Source organism: Oenanthe melanoleuca, chromosome 2 (assembly GCF_029582105.1).
Source record: "Oenanthe melanoleuca isolate GR-GAL-2019-014 chromosome 2, OMel1.0, whole genome shotgun sequence".
Lineage (NCBI taxonomy): Eukaryota > Metazoa > Chordata > Aves > Passeriformes > Muscicapidae > Oenanthe > Oenanthe melanoleuca.
This window is the reverse complement of record NC_079335.1, coordinates 101,639,582-101,658,344: the sequence shown is the minus strand read 5'-3', so window position 1 is coordinate 101,658,344 and position 18,763 is coordinate 101,639,582. Positions and strand designations below refer to the sequence as shown.

At 39.1% G+C, this 18,763-nt stretch overlaps 1 protein-coding gene across 1 annotated transcript in view; it reads left to right on the top strand.

The window, feature by feature from the left end:
• DCLK3 (doublecortin like kinase 3) overlaps positions 1-18,763 on the top strand; it is a 63,907-nt gene that overhangs the window by 32,625 nt on the left and 12,519 nt on the right. The window contains exon 4 of the mRNA XM_056483168.1: positions 12,479-14,358. Within this exon, the coding sequence (XP_056339143.1) occupies positions 12,479-14,358 (1,880 nt within the window). The remainder of the gene's footprint in view (positions 1-12,478; positions 14,359-18,763) is intronic.

Below are 18,763 nucleotides of genomic sequence, written 5' to 3'. Positions count from 1 at the left end.
ACTTTTCCCTGTGCAGCATTATTTTCTGCCTTCCTCAGGGTACACTCAGTATGCAATATCAGCAGGACTGGACAGGCTACTGGTTTGAGCTAATGGAGCAATTTTCAGGTTGTGAGACACAGTATTTGGGAACAACCCCATAAACTGAACTTTTGCTACACCAAGCACTAAAAGGTTTCCTTTTTCAAAAAAGAGCAAACCCAAACTCAACAAAAAAACCACAATGCCTTGCAATAACATAAAAAGTTTCTAGCTTCTTTCTCTGAGCATTTAGATCGAAACCCATCCTGTGTGAGGGTATAAACTAAGCGTTTATCCTCGAACCTGATAATTTGTTATACATACTTTTGTTACTAACCTTATAGAGATGTGAAAACCTGCATATATGCAAGTTTGCATGCAAGTTTGTCTTCCCACCTCCATGTTTCCTTTTCCTTTAGCCCCCCTTTTTTTCTTTTGATGATTCTTGTGGTTTTCTATATGCTTTGAATGCAGTTTTGACACTTTGAAATGTTGAGAACTTAGCAAACTCCCAAAACAGCAAGTGAAATGAAGCTTATAAAGTATATTACAGCTGCTTTATGTAGTGGAAGTATAGTTAATTATAGCAACTCATGCTCTTCTCAAGAGATTGATTGAATTTTTTCTCAGGAAGCCACCCTTTAGCTCTCCAGATAAAACTGATTCAGTTAGCGCTGAATTAGTCCCTTTCTTGTAGTATAATGGGTGTGGAGCTTCTGAAATAGCATGACCTTTTCTGTGAAAATTTTTGTAGGATGTTTGGACACATCAGCTGAGAGTGTCTCATAAATCTCTATCTGTGGCTTATCCTGAATTGGCTAATTTGACTTAAATTGTCAGCAAAAATAAGATACCTTGGTTCCATTCAAGTTAGTGGCAGCTGTTCAAACCTCTGAATTTGAGCTTAAGTTACCTTGTCTATATATGTTTTTTAAATACTCAAGTTAATTACCTTGGGCATGCTAGCCTGACTTTTGAATGTATCTTTATCTGGTAGTGTCACTACATGCTTTGTATCTGTTTGCACTGCTGCTTTTTCTGGTCATGTTCCACAAAGCGTTACAATTTTGACACCAGCTGGGTTTACAGCTTACAGTGACTAAGGGAAGTTGTGTGGGATTCATTTCCTGATTTCTAAGATTACCTGGCTTGGTTTGTTTTCTGCAGAAACATCTATGGTTTTGTAAAAATAAGGGAAGTTCGTGGTCCTTCCTTCTCTTCCAACAGCTCTAGGGCAAATTGAGTTGGTTTCTGTCACTGATTTTCTCATTTCCTTTAACTTAGTGATTCCTTGACATTTAACAACATTTGAAATTAGTGTTACATAGATTTTCTTGCAAATAAAATTAGAATCTTTCTTGTAAATATAATTAGAATCAGAACAGTATGGTGATTTTAGCTGCCTCAGATCTGATCCAGATCTCACTGAAGCTAATGTGAATCTTTTAGTTAGCTTCAGTGCAACTTGAATCAGGACTAAAACTGGGGGAGTTGAAGAGGTGAATGTGACATTTCATAACAGCATACTGTTTTCCATGTTTTTCTCAATTTCAGGATATGGGCAAACTCCTTTTTTGAGTGCTCACTAGATTCTGGAACCATGAGAAAAGAGTGGGAGCTACTGCCTTGACTGATTCTAATGTAAATTTGGAGTTTTGGTAATGCTTACGCATTGTCCGTCTTACCTAGCAGTAGTTGGCTTTCACTGCAAATGAAAGTCAGGCATGTTTACTATCTTCTCTCTATTGCTGGTATTCTTTATGCAGTCTAATTATTGTAAGAATGCAAAACAATTACACCACGTAGTCATAGAGGAACCTCTCAGTAGACATTCTGAAAACATCATCTCTCACTGCATCAATAGTGCTAGACTGCACATATTCTCCAGCTTTTAGTTTTCTCATCACCCCAAATAATAGTTAATGGAAATGCTGGTAAATGTCTGGTCATGTGAAAATCGTGATCTTTCTCCTTGTTGTCATGCTTTTGAGTCTAATCAGCACTGGCTTACAGTTTTCCCTGATAAACCCATCTTCCTTTATAAGTCCTGTGAAACAATTTGTTTTGCAATGTTGACTAATATACGAGTCTCTTCTGAAAAAAGTGGTTCTGTCATAATGGTGTTGGGAATTCTACTTTTGTATGTGAGTTAGTATCTCTTAAATGTGCTATATTTACAAAAAAACTTCTGTGTGATTTCCCCTTTTGCAAGCCATACAGAGAATCAGACTCGGGCAGGTCTTTCCTTTAGTTATGCAACAAGGTTATTGGTAATAAAGGATCTGGAAGCTTAATTAAACTCTCAGTGACACCTCTGCAGGCTCTTTTATTTTCACTGGGTTTGCTCAGTTGCAACCAATTAGTCATCAAGTTGAGATTTAGGAAGCAATGCAAATAAAGTCTCCCACAAGAAGAAACAGAATCCTACTCCTTTGACTGAGGCATTGTTGGCTAGCAGGACTAAAAAGCAATTGAAAGCTTACTTTGTAATGAAACCTGAATAATTTGAAATATATGGTACTTCAGGAGTCAAGAGTATCAACATGAAAGTGAAACTCCCTGTACAGTGAGCCTTGAGAAGCACATGGAGGACATTGCCTGATGGATTCTGGCAAATGCCACATTTTTGTAAGATGTTTTTGTTTTTCTGTGTCAGTTGTGTCCCTCTCCTGAAACATCCTTGATGGAAAGTTGTGGACTATAGGGCTGAATTCCCTGGTTACTGGGGAAGACCCTAAAGCAGGCAAACTACAAAAAGTAGACATGGCTGTTCCCAGTAAAATACAAAGCCTGTCATCCTTGAAAGAAATGAAATAAATGAGAAGTTTAATAATATTCTGTTTTTGTGTTTTATGTAGCTTAAACCAAGCCTCACACCTCCAAAGGCACTAATCCATTTCACGTGCAATCTTATACATTTCACATAGTTCTTTACAGTTCATGCATCTGTATGCTTCTCTATAAGACTTTTCTTTATGCTTGCTTTTTAATTTGCAACCCTTAAAATACCAGAAAAGATAATGAAAGTGGGGGTCTGCCCTCCCAAAAAGTAAAAATTATGGCACTTGTGAGTCATTACCAGTCTCTATGAAATCTTTCTCTTCATCTGCTGCTCTGGGTGTGATTCAGCTCAATTTAACACTAACATGTGACAGTAACCATCTGTGTTTGCTGTAAATATTTTATTTTTTAATTACAAATGGCTTGATTTAGAAACCTGCAGTGGTACAGTGGGGTGGTTGTGGGCCTGCAGGGGAAGAAGATAAGCACCTAGGGAGATAATTTTTGCCGAAGTGCTGTTTCTGGTTGGAAAGGGGAGTGTAATAGAGCAACCGAGGCTGTCCTGCAGCAATCCAGACCCTGCTGCTCCCTTCTTGGAGGAGCTGGGCAGGAGAACACCAGCACAGACTGCAAATGTTCTGACTCTGAACATTTAGTGAAGGAGAAGGAGATGGGGGGAATAAGGCAGAAAAAACTCTAAGTTTATTTTACCTTTGAGGAGAAAGAAGGAAAGGTGGCTGCTAAATGTCACTGATCATCGTGATTCTCATACAGTAAATATGGTCATATATTGTGGCATGCTGAGTCTCCTACAAACATTTTGCTGTGGGATAACACTTGCACTGAGGCTGAGGGTGTCACAGAGGCACCATCCATCCTCAGAATGGAAAATTCCAGAGCTTCCTTAGCCACAGGGGAAGGTTTTCGATCATGGGCATCCATCAGGCTCCCTTCTTCTGCTGAATTTCAGCCAGCTGCAGTTTTTCCATCAGACTGTCATTCTAGACAGTCCTTCTCATCTTAAGAACTCCTTTGCTGCAACATCTGCCTGATTTTTGCTGCCCTGGTGCTCTTTGTCCTCTAGGGTCTCCCATTAACTCTGAGATATGTTCCAAAATGGGAGGTGAAAAGGGAGTGAGATAAATGGCCAGGGGGAAGAGAGTAGACACCTTTCTTTCTAGCGTGAGAGATTGGGGATTAATGAGAAATGGAAACTTACGGGACTGAAAGATTTGGGGATCTGTGGTTTGCAGTTTGCATGACACCATAGATGTTTGTTTTTAAAATAAAAAGCCGATATGCTGAAGATAAGGTGTACAATGCAAATTTTTAAAGTCTTCTTGCTGGCCCTCTTGAGGCCAGAGAGAGGGTCCAGAGGTGCCATGTCTCCTGTAGTACTGCAGTCCAGGTGTAGCCACTTAGGACATTTTCTTTCCTTGTAGCTGACACTTTGGATACTCACCTAATGGGACCAGACACATTTGGCTGGGAGAAGCTTTAGTTCTGTTGGTGGTGTGTGGGACAGAAGGAACCCAACTTGACAGATAGCTGAGTTTGCAGGGCTGACAGTTAAAGGAAAAATAATATTGCATGCAAATTTAAGCATGCTTGATGTGAAATTGTGAAAGATAAAGAACTTGGAATCCCATCATGCTAATTTTATGTGATCTTTTAGGGCTAGGGCTGTATATTTATGAGATAAAGATATTATTCTGATTCTTTTTCTTTTTTGTATGTGAGCCCAAATTAGTTTTTCTTCAGCAAACTTAGAACACTATCTGAACTGCTGAGCAATTTTCATTTTCTACAAATTGGGTTAGACTGGGTCAGCAAGTGATTTCCCCTACACTGGTGTGTATCAGACATGGAAGTGCTGACATGAGTATGACTGGAAATGCCCATTAGGGAAGCAAAAAGGATGTTATAGAAATTAAACTGATAACTAACCCCCCTCCCTTTTTTTAAAATTTTCATTGTGACAGTATGAAACTAGTTTTTGAAAGAATCCAGCTGACAGATGATATTGAACATGGTTTTGTTTTCCTTCTGCTCCAGTAGCTAATGCCAGATAAGAATTCATGCAAATACCATGATGAGTTTGTTGTTGGTTTTTTGTTTTTTTTTCAAATACAGTTAATCTAAGTGAATAAAATACACTTTGGTCATCTAAAAATATTGTGCTTGATTTGGTTTTGTAAACCATGGTTATAATGCCATATGCTTTACAATAATACTTTATTGCATAGTATATAGTTTATAACTGCCTTATCATTAACTGCATTCTGAGCACAAAAGGCTTATTCAAAGTATTTCTTCAATGTATTAAGAAATGTATTTCTACGAGGTCAAGTAGTTAAAATCTATTATTCAGGTTATAAAGTCAAGCTTTTATGACTATTAATTAGCACTGTTCTTCCCCCCAGCCCATGTTTCTGTGCACCAAGATCTACACATTAATTACATTATCACATGCTGCTTTTTTTATCCCCAGGGGCTCTGTCTCCATCAGTGTATGTGATGGACAAAGCTTTCCTAATGAGCCTCTACTCTACTGTTTACCGTGGCTCTTTGTGCCTCCTTCTGTGTGTTTTTTGGATCTTGCTGTTAATACAAGCTTATTAACTTCTGAGCTTTTCTGTCATGGTTGTTTCTACAGTAACAAGTATGGATTAGCCTATCTCTGATATCTGCAAAGGAAGGGCTGCATTCAGTGGCAGCCAAGGTGCAGAAAATAAAGTTGAAAGTCCTTTAATCTGGGCAAGAAAGCAACTTGAGATGCCCAGGTCCTGAATTTTGGGATGACAATGTTATCTATGTGTTGTGTTATATTACCTGTGGTCTGAAGTACCTCTTCCAGTATATGCCCTTGCAGCTGTGAGCACTGAGCAAGTTTGTGGATCAGGTCTCAGAATATTTTGACTACCAGACTGATCCTCTCTGAAAAGTATAGATTGAATCAATTGCTTTGAAACTCAATAGAATTAGTTGAGACAAATCCAGTTCTTCAGGGCTGCAGTGCCTTAAGGAGAGAAACTGATCTTCCTATATTTTTGCACACACTTTTCAGCTCTTCTAGTTACATATATTTCTCTACAATATGGTTCTTAATGCAGTTTACCCGAAAAGGAGGGTCCAATGTACCCTGGAGTAGACAGAAGAAAAATTGTATATATATATAAACTGTCTAATATGCAAGGAGGAAGTGAATTCACAAAAGAAATTATTTGGGTTGGAAGTGAGCTTGAAGATCATCTAGTTCCAAGCCCTCTGCCACAGGCAGGGGGACCTTATACTACCCCAGCTTGCTCAGAGCCCCATCTCGAACACTGCTGGTGATGGGGCATCAACAGTTTATGTGACAACTTGTATCACCACCCTCACAGTAAAAATTTCTACCTCGTATCTAATCTAAGTCTCTCCTCTTCTAGTTTAAAGCCATTCTCCCTTGTCCTATCACTCCATTGTAAATATCTCTCTACAGCTCTCTTCTAGTTCCCTTTAGGTACTGAAAGGCTATTCTGAGATGTCCTCAGAGCTGCTGCCTTCTCCAGGTGTACATCCCCAGCTCTGTCTTCATAGGAGTTCTCCAGCCCTTTGATTACCATCATGCCCTCCACTGGAATTGCTCCAACATGTCCACATCCTTCATATGTCAAGGGCCCCAGAGCTGGGTGCAGCACTCCAGGTCTCATGAGAATGGAAAAGTGGGGGAGAACTACCTCCCTTCACTTGCTGGCCACACTGCTTTTGATGCAGTGGGCAATAACTCCAATTTTCTCCTGTCTCCCTGAGTATCTTGCTAATGTTCTCTTAATGTATTCCCTCTTTGTGTGCATGTAGATCTTCCTGTTATTTAAAAAAGATATAAATCAATGTAAGCTAGTGTGGCAAGTGACAACAAATGATGGTAGATGTTCTTTATGGAGAACTGCAAAGGAGCAGACCATGTGAGGATAGTTCTGTTGCTGTCTTCCAATCCTATTTCTTTGTCTAAGTTTGGTATTCTACCTGACTTCTTGATCCACTCTTATTGTCATGTTTTACTGCTTTCCTATTACAGTCTTCCACTGTGTCAGTAAAGTTCAGGGAAATTGCTATCAGCTGGTATAAAAGTTCATAGGAACTGCTGTATGTCAGACAGTGTCTGACTATGGTACTATTGCTTCCTTCTCTGCAGTCTGCCACAATTCCTCTTTTCTCTTATCCTCACAGTCCAGTTCTTCACTAGGTTTCCTTTTCCATTTTCAATTCCATACCTCTGAGCTGAGTGAGCATTTGGAACTTGCTCAGGCTGGAACTAACAGCAACTGTCCTGCTACATTTGACACTTGATCCAATCCTTGTGAAATTTGACTTTCTTTTTCTAGTTGTGATTTTATCTGGTCAAAACTGGTGCAGTGTGTCTGCCTCTTGTTGCTGAAATAACCACCAGTCCTGACTCAAATAAAATCTCTGCCCTAAAATGGTGTAAAACACGGCAGAGGAGGCGAGGATGAACAGCAGGGGAGTAAAGAGAGGGTATGATTCCTCAGAAAAAAATTCACCAGTAGTGTTTCCAACAGTGGGGCTGTAGGTAATGAAAAATTTACATGCTGTAAAAAGATACCTGTGATCATGTTTTGTTTCCGTGCATCTAAGCTAGTCGGCTGGGACTTTATATGTTACTGCTTCAGTCTTGGGCACTAACAGTGTGCACTAGCCCTGGAATTTGCAACTTTAAATAACTTGCAGCAAAGAGAGGAGATTAAGATGGCACATTTCTAGAGCACTCGGATTGCATCCTGGAGCTGACTGCTGATGCACACTGGTAACCTGTGTGAGCTATGTACTTGACTGCTCTGACTTCAGTGCCAGAGGATTCTTCATACTCAAGTACTTGAAGATACTTGTTAGTACTATGAAATGAATCAAACGTTTTCTGTTCCAAGTAAAATTCTTCTTTTTTTTTTTTTTTTTTTTTCTCTATAGTCTTTGTTTTACTTGCCTTCAGCAGGAATTTTCTTATGGAAAAAACCAGACATTTGTACTGCTGTCTTTTCTCTGCCCACTTAAATTGTGTTTTGTTTATCCTATATTGGGACCAGCATATCAAAACAACTCCCAGACGCATGGTTTCTGTCACGTTCAAGTTTAGTTCCTGCTAATGTTTTGGGGCGTTTTCATGGTTGCTTTTGTAAGTGGAAGCCTTCTAAAGAAATTGGAGGGCTTAAATAACACCATCTTATTCACAGCAATGCCATACCTAGATCCTATTTCACTGCTGCCTGTTTTAAATTGTGTTGCAAAACTCCTTGTAAGGATTTAATTCTCCTTCAACCTGTATTTTAATTAATGAACAAAAGTTGATGGACTGGCCAAGGGAAAGGATATGTCATGGTTTGAAAGCAAAACCAGTGAGAGGCTCCAAGTCAGAAATATAATCTAATAGGGAAAAAAAAAAAAGCATGCAATAGTGCAAAAGAAAACCATTGACACAGTCAGAATACAACCTGACACCCCGCTAGTTAGGGTGGTGGTGTCAGTCCAGATGAAGTGGTCTTGTTGAAGATGTGATCCTGTAGAAAGGTCTGGTAGCTCTTGTTCTCTGGAAACCAGTGGATAAGTGCAACCTTGGTGCTCCAAATCTCTATTTTTATCTAGGTGGTAAATGTTTGGCTCCTCCCCCTGTGGAGCATCTCACAATGGGGTGATGTAATTTTATCAGTAATGCAGTGGGACTCAATGCCCTAATAACAGAAGATATCTTCCTGAAGGAAGGATGGGTCATGGAAATGATAAAGAATGCTGCCCCACCTGGTTTTTAACAGATGGCCCATTAGCAGAGGATATCTCCCACAGAGATAAGGATCACTCCCCCACCTGGTTTCAACAGATGGTGATAGAACACATACTTTTGGGCAAATATTTGCATTGTAACCTAGGACAGTTTTGAAATACAAATGGCAGCAATACATTTTTAGTTGCAATGGGTGATCTCTGCAAAACCGTGTTACTCTGCTGATTTAGTTGGTATAGCCTGGCAATTCCTTAAGATAGAGTTGTTGCTGCTCTCTCTATACACAACTTCTTCAGAGCTTAAGCTTCATTTAATTTAAGATGAATTTAAGGTTCATTTAATTTTACTCCATGTCCAAGAATATGATTTAAAACACTCCAAGGAAATGTCTTCTAGAGAAATTTTTGTGATTTCTCCCCATGCTTTCGCACCCTCCCCACCCCCACAGTGGGATGGACTGTGATGATCACAAGTGATTTGTAAAATTAAAAAATCACAGAAGCTGTGCTCCCTGCTGGGAGCACCTGTGCTTTGGCCATAGATGCTGAATTTCTTGTTTCTGCTACCTATATGAGCCCCCAAATCCTAGTCTGTTCCATCCTCCATGCTTCTCTAGAGAGTTTGTGTCAATTTTTGCCCTACAAGACTATCATGTCTTCATCATGTGGAGGTATGTATTGCTCTGTGGGTTCTAGTTTTCATTTCCCTGTGCCTGTGTACACAGTTTAGGTGGTGTGCAGGGTGCCTTTGATTAGCTGTGCTGCCTCACCCCTGCCTGTCCACAGCAGCAGCCTCAACATCTTCCTTGGCCATGCTGCACCATTGATAATCCATAATACACTAGAATATATGGATAGATGTGTATGCAGATAAAACAGACACACTCATCAATCCATCTTGACATTTCTAAGGAATATTTATATTTAATAATCATTAGCTCTCAGGAGGACAGCAAAAGAAAAAAAACATTTTATTCTCAGATGTATGATTTGCCAGTGCTTGAACTCATTGAAATGTGTTTCTCATACCACCTCCCTCTTCCTCCTTTTCCCACTTGTATATAAACATGGAAACAAGATTTTGAAGCGATATAAATTGTAGCTATAGGATTTGGGTATGTGTGTGACCTTTGAAGACTTTCTAGAAATGCTTGTTACTGCCTTAAGCATATGCACTTTCCTGACAGATTGAGGCTTGCTTCTTGTGTAGCAGTTAACTATAGCATAACTGGAAAACAACAGAAATTATGACTGAAATAGTTGTAACAGGCAACTGAAGTGAATTTTAATTATATGTAATTAAAAGTCATTGTGACCACTACTTTGACAAAATTTGACACTTCCCTTTTTCTTGAAAAATATTAGAAGATTCTTTCATGCAATGATTTAAGCAGTTATTTAATTTCTCATCATAGAAGAATTTGCAATTCTACTTTTATAGCAAACATTGTTATATATCAAGTTGTGGCTTTTGTAAAAGTGTTTTTGGCTAGGAATCAAGTTAGTTTAAAAAGAACAAAGCATTCCTTTATCTTTGTTAATAATGACATAAAACTGCTCTTATTCCATTAGTTACAGAATTAAAAAGTAAGCTTTTCTTCTCCTTCAGGCTTAGCCAATTTAGTGAAGAAAGGAAACATAATTGATGCCTGGCGATTGAAAAAATCAACAGTACAACCAAGTACTTAAAATCAGTGGTTTATAAAAAGGTATGATAATAACAGCATAACCGGAAGAAACATAATCTTTGGGAAAAGTCATTATTAGTGCACCATTGTTTTTATGTTGCACCAATATTATAAGCAGTAAAAATGTCTCTCACTGTTGCCATAAGCAAGATAAAGCTTTGATGACAGTGAGTACCCAAGAACTTGGAAATGTTGGTTATATTCAGAGCTTCCTCAGTTCCTGGTAACTAATATGTTGTGGAGTTGATTTGTATTTCAGAGAACTGTTTATTACAGCTGATTCTTTTTCCTCCACTCACCGCAAGCTTTATTTTGGGTGGAATGTAAATATGTGACTGTTGAAAAATCACTAGCATGTATGTAGTCATCTTTTGATAACAGGAGATCATCCTTAAAAAGCAGAATGAAGACAGAAATAACTTGTACAACCACCAAGCATTAGTCACACATAGCTCTTATATAATGCTTACGTCTTCAATCAGTGTGCTGGGCTTCTTTGTAATATTTGTTTGGAGAAGAAGCATCTGTCTCATTTGGCAGGGGAAGAAAATGAAGCCAAAAGTTAAGGGACATGCCGGGGGCACACAGTGCTTAATTGGTGAGAGTGTTACAACTAAGAATTATACATCATCCTGCATCAAGCAGAACAACAGCAGAGTGGATTTTATAGCGGTGTCTCCTTGTGTGCTTTCCACACTCAAGCCCTGGCCTATTGGGTGTTTTGAGGCAGAGCCAGTGAATGCTCTGCTGCAGCACTTCTGCAGTTTTCCCTTTTGTTTGTTGTTCTAGGCAAGGTGTATTTCTACTTCACTCTATTATGCCTTAATGAAAAGGACAAATAAAAATATGTGGAACAAAATACCAAAAATGGCTTCTCTTGCACTTGAAACCCAAAGTATAGAAGGCATGAGCCTAACACCAAGAGAAATGCTGGTATGTGCAGATTTTCCTTTGAAGATTTGGCCACTGCATTGTGACTATGAAATCATAGTAACGTATGAAAATGGACCTAATTCTCTGGGAGATAAGCCATTGGTCTACAGAAATTTTGTTGTAATGATTTGTTAAACATTCTGGCTATTTTCTTTTGTCCTGGTCCTGTTAGTTCATATATACTGAATGTTTGTTCCCAACTAAAGAGCAAGGCTATTAAATGAAGTTGGAAACACTGTGATCTCATTCCGAAAGTTTATTTCTTGAGGCTGAAAATAAATGCATTGTAAGCAGGTTTTAATCCTAGAAAGTACAACAGTTCAGAATACTTTTGGGGGGGCATTTTTATTCTTAACTTGGTTGGTAGTTGGTATACAGGGAATTATGTTATAGCCTGGTTTGTCCATAAAAATACATTATGTTTTCAGTTTGTCCTTTTCACAACTGCCCATAACAAACGGTGCCATTTTCTTTGATGATATTCTAAGATGAAATGTCAGTGTCCCCAGAGAATACTCTGAATTGTGTGTGATTTAAAAGAATTTTTAGAATTAAAAAGTCAACCCAAAGTATTGAAAACCATGACTCCAATTATCAAGCAAAACTAAGATGGCTGTTCTTTAAGGCAAAAGATTAAATTGCATTACTATTAGATGACCTATAAAATGACTGTAAAAATTATAGCAGAAGTAATATTTTTTAAAAATAATTTATTCAATTTGTTATAGTAGGTCCAGGGAAAATGAAGAAGAGATAATTATTTGTAAAAATGTAAGGTTGCACACAGAGTACCATCTGGAAGTAATTTTAAAACACAAGTAATTAGTTTATTTTACTTCATGCATTGTAATTGTGGAACTTGTCACCACAGGGTATAGAGAGGCCAAAATTGCAATTGGGTTCAGAAAGGAATTGAGTGAGTTTATGGGAGATGTATTAATAAGAGAATGCTAAACAATCTGGATGCAATCCTGCTATTCTTTGAGGATTTCTGAAAGATGTGAGGATTTAGAAGAAAGGTCTGTTCGTGTTCAATATTATTATTTTTTAATGACATTCCCTTGTCACAAAATGAATATAGATTTTCTCAGAAACTTGGTAATGTTTGTGGTTGCAGCTATGTGGAAATACTCTGTAGTGGTAGTTAAAAGTTCTTTATAAGCCTTGAAGTCACCTACCCTTACTCTCTGAGGTCACCTGCACTGACATATAGAAAACTATTGCTGCAAGAGGTCTGATGCGGCAACACAATTAATATTCCTGCTTTTTGTTTGCCTTAGGACACCAAGGCCTATTGGACCATTCACCACACAATGCAGACTCAAAAGTAAAAAGGAAGAAACTGCATGGGACTTGTCCTCCTGTTGATCGTAGAAACTATGGAAAATCATGTTTGGGTGAAAGCAGCCACAGGTTTTTCAGTTCCTGCAATGGTTTTCACACGATACATTCAGAGCACAGTCCTGTGAAGCCAAGGATAATTACAGTGGTAAAACCTGGCGGACACACACTCAGGAGGATAACCTTACTTCTCAACAGGAGATCAGTCCAGACCTTTGAGCAGCTGATGGCTGACATTTCAGAAGCTCTGGGATTTCCTCGTTGGAAGAATGACCGTGTGAGAAAGCTGTACAATCTGAGAGGCAGAGAGCTTCAAAGTGTTTCTGAGTTCTTCAGGGAAGGTGATGCGTTCATAGCTATGGGGAGGGAGCCTCTCACTTTCAAGGACCTGGAGGTGGTATTGCAAGAACTTTATCCTGAAAATCCTTATGCTGCCAGTGCTGCCATTCAGCAGAACGAGGAGCAGTCCCAAAAGAAGAGCAGGCTGTATGACAAGGCCTCAAAAGTAGACAGTGGCTTTAATGAGACAGAAGTGACCAAGAGCTGCAGTGATGGCTTGTCTTCTCAGCTGGTGGCTGGATATGAAGGAAAAAGTCAAGCCAAGACAAAGCAAGAGGAAAAAATGAGAACCAAAAAAAAGTGGACTAGAGAGAGATGGGGTGGTGAACATGGAGTAAAACCTTCTAGAAAAACACGAGAAAGTGAAAGGCACCTTAACCATGAGAGGAGTCCTGAGGAAGGCTTAGAGGAGAGTTCGGAGGAGGTGCTGAGATGTGAGAAATGCGAACAGGAAAGGCAGGCCAGAGAAAAGTTATGGAGGGAAAGGCAGGCTGAGGCCTCATTTGAGAATAGAGACTTGAACATAGGTGCATGTCAGAGGTACAATGCAGAAAGAAATACAAAAGTCAGGAACTGCCAAAAATCCCCTGAAACTTGTCTGGAGCGTGAGGAAGTTGGCTGGAAAGATAATGGCAGTGGTAGGATGTGGAAGCCGCTACATAGGATTGTTAATAAAGGGCTGGAGAAGCAAAAAAGGAGCACTAAGAAAGAAAGGGATGTGGAGAAGCATGAAAACCATGGGAAGGAAGTAGTAAAATTCAGGAAGAATGCTGTAGATGGGCTCCAGCTATCTCATGAAGTGAAGGAAGAAAATGGAAGTAGCTGTGTAATGAACCAAAGTGGTTGGCTAAAGAAAGACACACTGAGGGATGCTGAGATAATGTCTAAAACATATAGGGAGGGCAGAGAGGGACAAAGGGCTAAAGAGGAAGCTGCCAGAAGAGAGGGGAATGCCATATGTAGAGAGAGTGACATGACTCGACGAGAAAAAACAGGGGAGCGCAGAGTGAATAAAGAAGACAACAAAGCTCAGGGATTGGAAAGCACAAGTCGGAGGTATGCCATTAAAAGCAGAACTGATGTGGAAAAACACTATGAGATTGGCAGAACTATTGGGGATGGGAACTTCGCAGTGGTGAAAGAATGTCGCCACTGTGATTCCAATCAGATCTATGCCATGAAAATTGTTGATAAATCCAAGCTGAAAGGGAAGGAGGACATGATGGAAAGTGAAATCCTGATTATTCAGAGTCTTTCTCATCCCAATATAGTAAGCTTAATTGAGGTGTATGAGACAGAAGCTGAGATCTACTTAATCTTAGAGTATGTTCCAGGAGGGGACTTATTTGATGCAATCATAGAAAGTGTGAAGTTCACAGAACATGACGCTGCTGTCATGATCACTGATCTGTGTGAAGCACTGGTTTATATTCACAGCAGGAACATCGTCCATAGGGACCTCAAACCAGAGAACCTTTTGGTAAGTATCATCAAACATTTGCATTTGTATACAAATTGAATTTATTTTCCTTTAAATTACAGTTATTTGAATGGTTTTAAGCAAATCTCATGCAAAAATAATGTGGCAGGACTGTTTGAAAAAACGGGTACAATTTTGAAGTGAAGTTACAATTGCAGTTTGCTTTACACAGATCTGCTGTGCATTGCAGATAGCAGTGATTACAGAAAGAAATTCAAGTAAAAATTATCAGACTTTCAGGGGTAGTGAGCATTTGCATTTTTCAGAAATCGGACCTCTTACTTAGCATCTGACTTTTAGGTGCGCTAGTCCTCTATTGTAGTGATTTCTATCTTGTGACAATTTCTCTGCTTAGAAGCAGAAGTATTATGCAGTTGATTGAAATAATCTGATAGTAAAATGTTTTGGTGAATACAGCATTAAAGTCAGCTCCAATAGTAACTTCATGCCAAAGAGAAAAATTCTTGTTTCCATCACATTTCTGAGGCTGCATTCTTTGCATTCAGTACTGAAGTCAATAGTTACTGACAGGCGTGAATATGCATAGAAATGTTTGTAGTACTGACGCTTTACAAGATACCCATTGTAGAACTGTACCAGGAAACACCTCTCCCTTGCTAAGTGTGTATTACACTTTTGTATTAGAGTTCCAGATTTCCTAATAAACAGATAAATAGCAAGTATTTGCCAGTCTCTGACAAACTGGATTTTATCAACTTTTGTGGAAGTTCATGGTTAGCCAAACAAAAAAGTAATAATTATTTAGTCCGATGGGTCATTCAGTGCTTTTAAGATAATTAATTTTGCACAGATATCAGTGTGAATTTCTGGAGAAAAGCAGCAGTATACCCTCAAGGGTAATGCAGAGGTTGCACAAGGCTGGGCTGGAACAGTTAGCTCCCAAACCTTTAAGCAATAGCATCTTTATTAGGTCCTGCTATGAATCCTGCTTAGTTTCATGAAAATCTTTGGTATGTGATCTCTGTGTAAGTAAAAAAATGAATGCAACTCTGAATGCAGTGAATGCAACTGGCTGCTTTGCAGGAAGAAGTGGGCTTGTACGTTTGTGCTTTGTTTGCAGAAAGTTTGAAGAAAACTTCATGTAGAACTGCATGGCTTTTTCAGAAGCTGATTTTTCATTATGAATTAGGTCCTGCTCCTTCCTATTTGCTGAAAATAAGCTAGTGCATATGAAACACCTGAGATCTGATGCTTCATTTCTGTCTATAATGCATAATCATCACAGTGATGTAGATAAACAAAGAAGGGCAAGATAAAGGTCTGTTCTGGTTGCTTTCACATTTAGTTCACAGAACTGCAAAACAGAGAATGCTGGACAATAGCTGTGAAATAATCATGTTGCCCATTCTGAAAGTCAGAATATGTTTTTCAAGGACAGAGCAACTCCCAGACTGTAGATATTTTGTCATACAAGAGCAGTGTTACCTAAACACTGCAGGAAATAAAATTTTACCTGTTCTAGTTTCAACTTGCTGTTAATTTTCTGTGCACACCAGTATTAGATACCATGTACACAAAGAATCCTGTTGAAAAGCAAGTCTATTCAACCATGCAAATGAGTTTATAAGGTCCTGATAGTATTGGGTAGATCACCTGCTATCTAGTAAGTATTCCTATAAATATAGGTCATCTGAGCAAGGTTATGGGGTTTCTGTCTTTTTAATGTGCTGCCTCTGTCTGTTTAGGGTGTCTGGGGCTGCAAGGTAGGAAGGAGAGCTGTCACTAATCTTACCATCAGCCAGTGTTGAACAGTAACAAACAGTTCATTGGCTGTTGATGGAGCAGGAGCATCAGGAGATGAAGCGAAGTGCTTCAAGTTCCAGCATCCTGTAGAGATGTCCCTGTTTGTGGAATACATTTTGTTACAGTGAGGATGTTTAAATCTGAATTAGTCTACCTGGACTTTATACATAGAGGTCAAAATATATGGTATGTACTTTTAGGCTATTGATTTGTTTGTCCTACTTTGGGTCTTCTTTTGGTCAGGTGGACTTTGTAATATATATCTACTATTTTTCCCCTTCAAGAAAATGGGAAATGGAAGAGAAAGGATCCTTTGTCTATTTTACTAAGGAAATATATATGTCTACTCTGAACCTGCTTTGTGTGAGAATCTAACCCTGTTCCTAATGACTTTTAAGCACATAATTAATTGTCATAAGAGATGACAAAGAAGCAGCAATCTGGGAAAAAAACATTTCCCTATGTTTCATGAAAATAAGCGAGTGGGGAAAGCAAGAAAGTGAGCAGTTTCTGTCCCCACAGAAGAAAAGGTAGAAATATACTTTGATGTCTAGGAAATTGTAAAGTTATTGACAAAGGAGAAAGTTGGAAACCTGGTTTAGCTATTAGTTCTCTGCACTGCAGTTTCTCTTGTGGAACTATCCTCTAGTTATAAACTTCTGTACCAGGACACCATCATCCTTTCTGCTTTTTCCCTCCTTTCACTACTGTGTCTGCCCACATTGATCAGGCTCCTTCCAGCATAGCTGTGAGGCAGAAGTTCCGTAGACTTGTGCTACAAAAACAAAATCTGTTTGACAGCTGGTGTGAATACAGCTGCTACAGCTCCCTCCCATTTGCCAACAGAATCACCTAATTTAGTACTAGTTCAGCAAGAAAACCTTTGCTACTGAGGATGGGCAATGTGGTGTCTTTGGTCTCATAAATAAGGCCAGTCACTTCTTTCATGCTACATCGTGGAACAAGATTTACTGGCAAGGTTTTTAGGTAAGGGACAGTTTACTTTTACAGCTGCTGGCATTTCTTCACTTGTGAGTGAGAAATTAATGCCCAAAATGTGGTGGTGTTTTTTCAGATGACAACTGTAAAAGACATAAAATCACCTCTTTTTAGGGCGAAGGGAGAGGGCTCTTTCCAGTTTGTGGCTGTGTACTCATCTCCATGTGCATTTCCCTCACATGCTAATGTGGTAATTCTTCAACACTCATCTTCATAAATGTTATAGCTTTTTATGCATTTGAGATTAACCCCCTGCCCCTTTTTCTATCTCTCAGGTTTTCATGCATGTGAGAGAACTTCAAGTGTAACCTTTCTTTCCTTTGTGACACTATTTACATATATACAAAGGACTATCCATTTTCTGACACTACTTACATATATACAAAGCACTGCAAATTTTCTGAGTGCATATGAGTCAAACTCCTGTTTAACCACTTACCTGTCATAACTTTCAGAATTTTCACAGAGATTCTTCTGGCTAGCATTAAGGGATGTCTGAAACTCAAATGTGTAAGCAGTAATTTTTCTTAAGCTGTATTTCCCATATACACAATGTGACATGGGCTAACTGGCTTTCATGATGTCCATAAGAACAATCTGTGCTACCATATACATGTGCATACACAGAAATATTAATGTCGTAAATCATCATCTTAAACACACTGATGGATTTCATAAGGTAGATACAAAATCAAACAAGAGCATTAAGTACTGGGAGTCGTCGCCAGACAGGAGAGAAGGAGGAAGATTTTTTTTTTTTTCCTTTTGAACATTAATTTGGCCTTATATTATAATCTTCTGGTTGTATGGCTGGGATATCTAGAAATCCTCAGACAATATTCTAATATTCTGACATGTCATCTGTATTTGAGTAAGTAGTGTGCAATTGACTGCCTTTAGTCCAAGACCCCCAGATGCTGGCAGTTGAAGGACATAAGTATTTGTACGGCCTAAATTGGCTGTCTATAGAAAGTTTATTGAAGTGTATTGGTCTTTCTTACCTCAATTAAATCTATAGGCAGGCAGCACTATTTTTGCTTTGTTCTCACCACTGGAATACATATTGTGGATGTCAGAGGTTAGATTTCTCTTGAGCAGGTTGTGCATTTCTGCAGTACTGCTATGAGGAAGTAGTCTGGCCTCAGGAATGATTAAAAAGAACATGAGCAGCTTTTGTTTCTACAGTGAAGCATATTTGCATACTCAAGGTGATGCCAAGTAATGGAAAGGTAGATGGGACAGTAGGAAGTTGGAGATGAAGGGAATTCTCTGAGCTGACTGAGTTGTTCCGAGCACAGTATTAGTGAAGCTGCTGAGAAGTTCTGGGCTGAGGTTTCCAGGATTGCTGACAGGTAACATACTGTCTCTGAAGTAATTGTCACCAAGCTGTGAAAATATACCCACCGTGCCTGCTGTTCCTACCTGCTTCATTGTTAAGTAAAGTGGAAGCTCAGTGGTTTTGTCCTGAAAGAACAGATGGTGCTGTGTTGCCACCTTGTGCTGTAATAGGAGATTAGGAGTCTGGCATCTTGAGAAAAGAAAAAGTGCAACAGTGCATTTTACAAAGCAAGAAATCTCCTGAAGATTTTGGGACTGGGATTAAGACCGCTGTGTTCTCCACCCTTTTCACCACCCTGCTGTT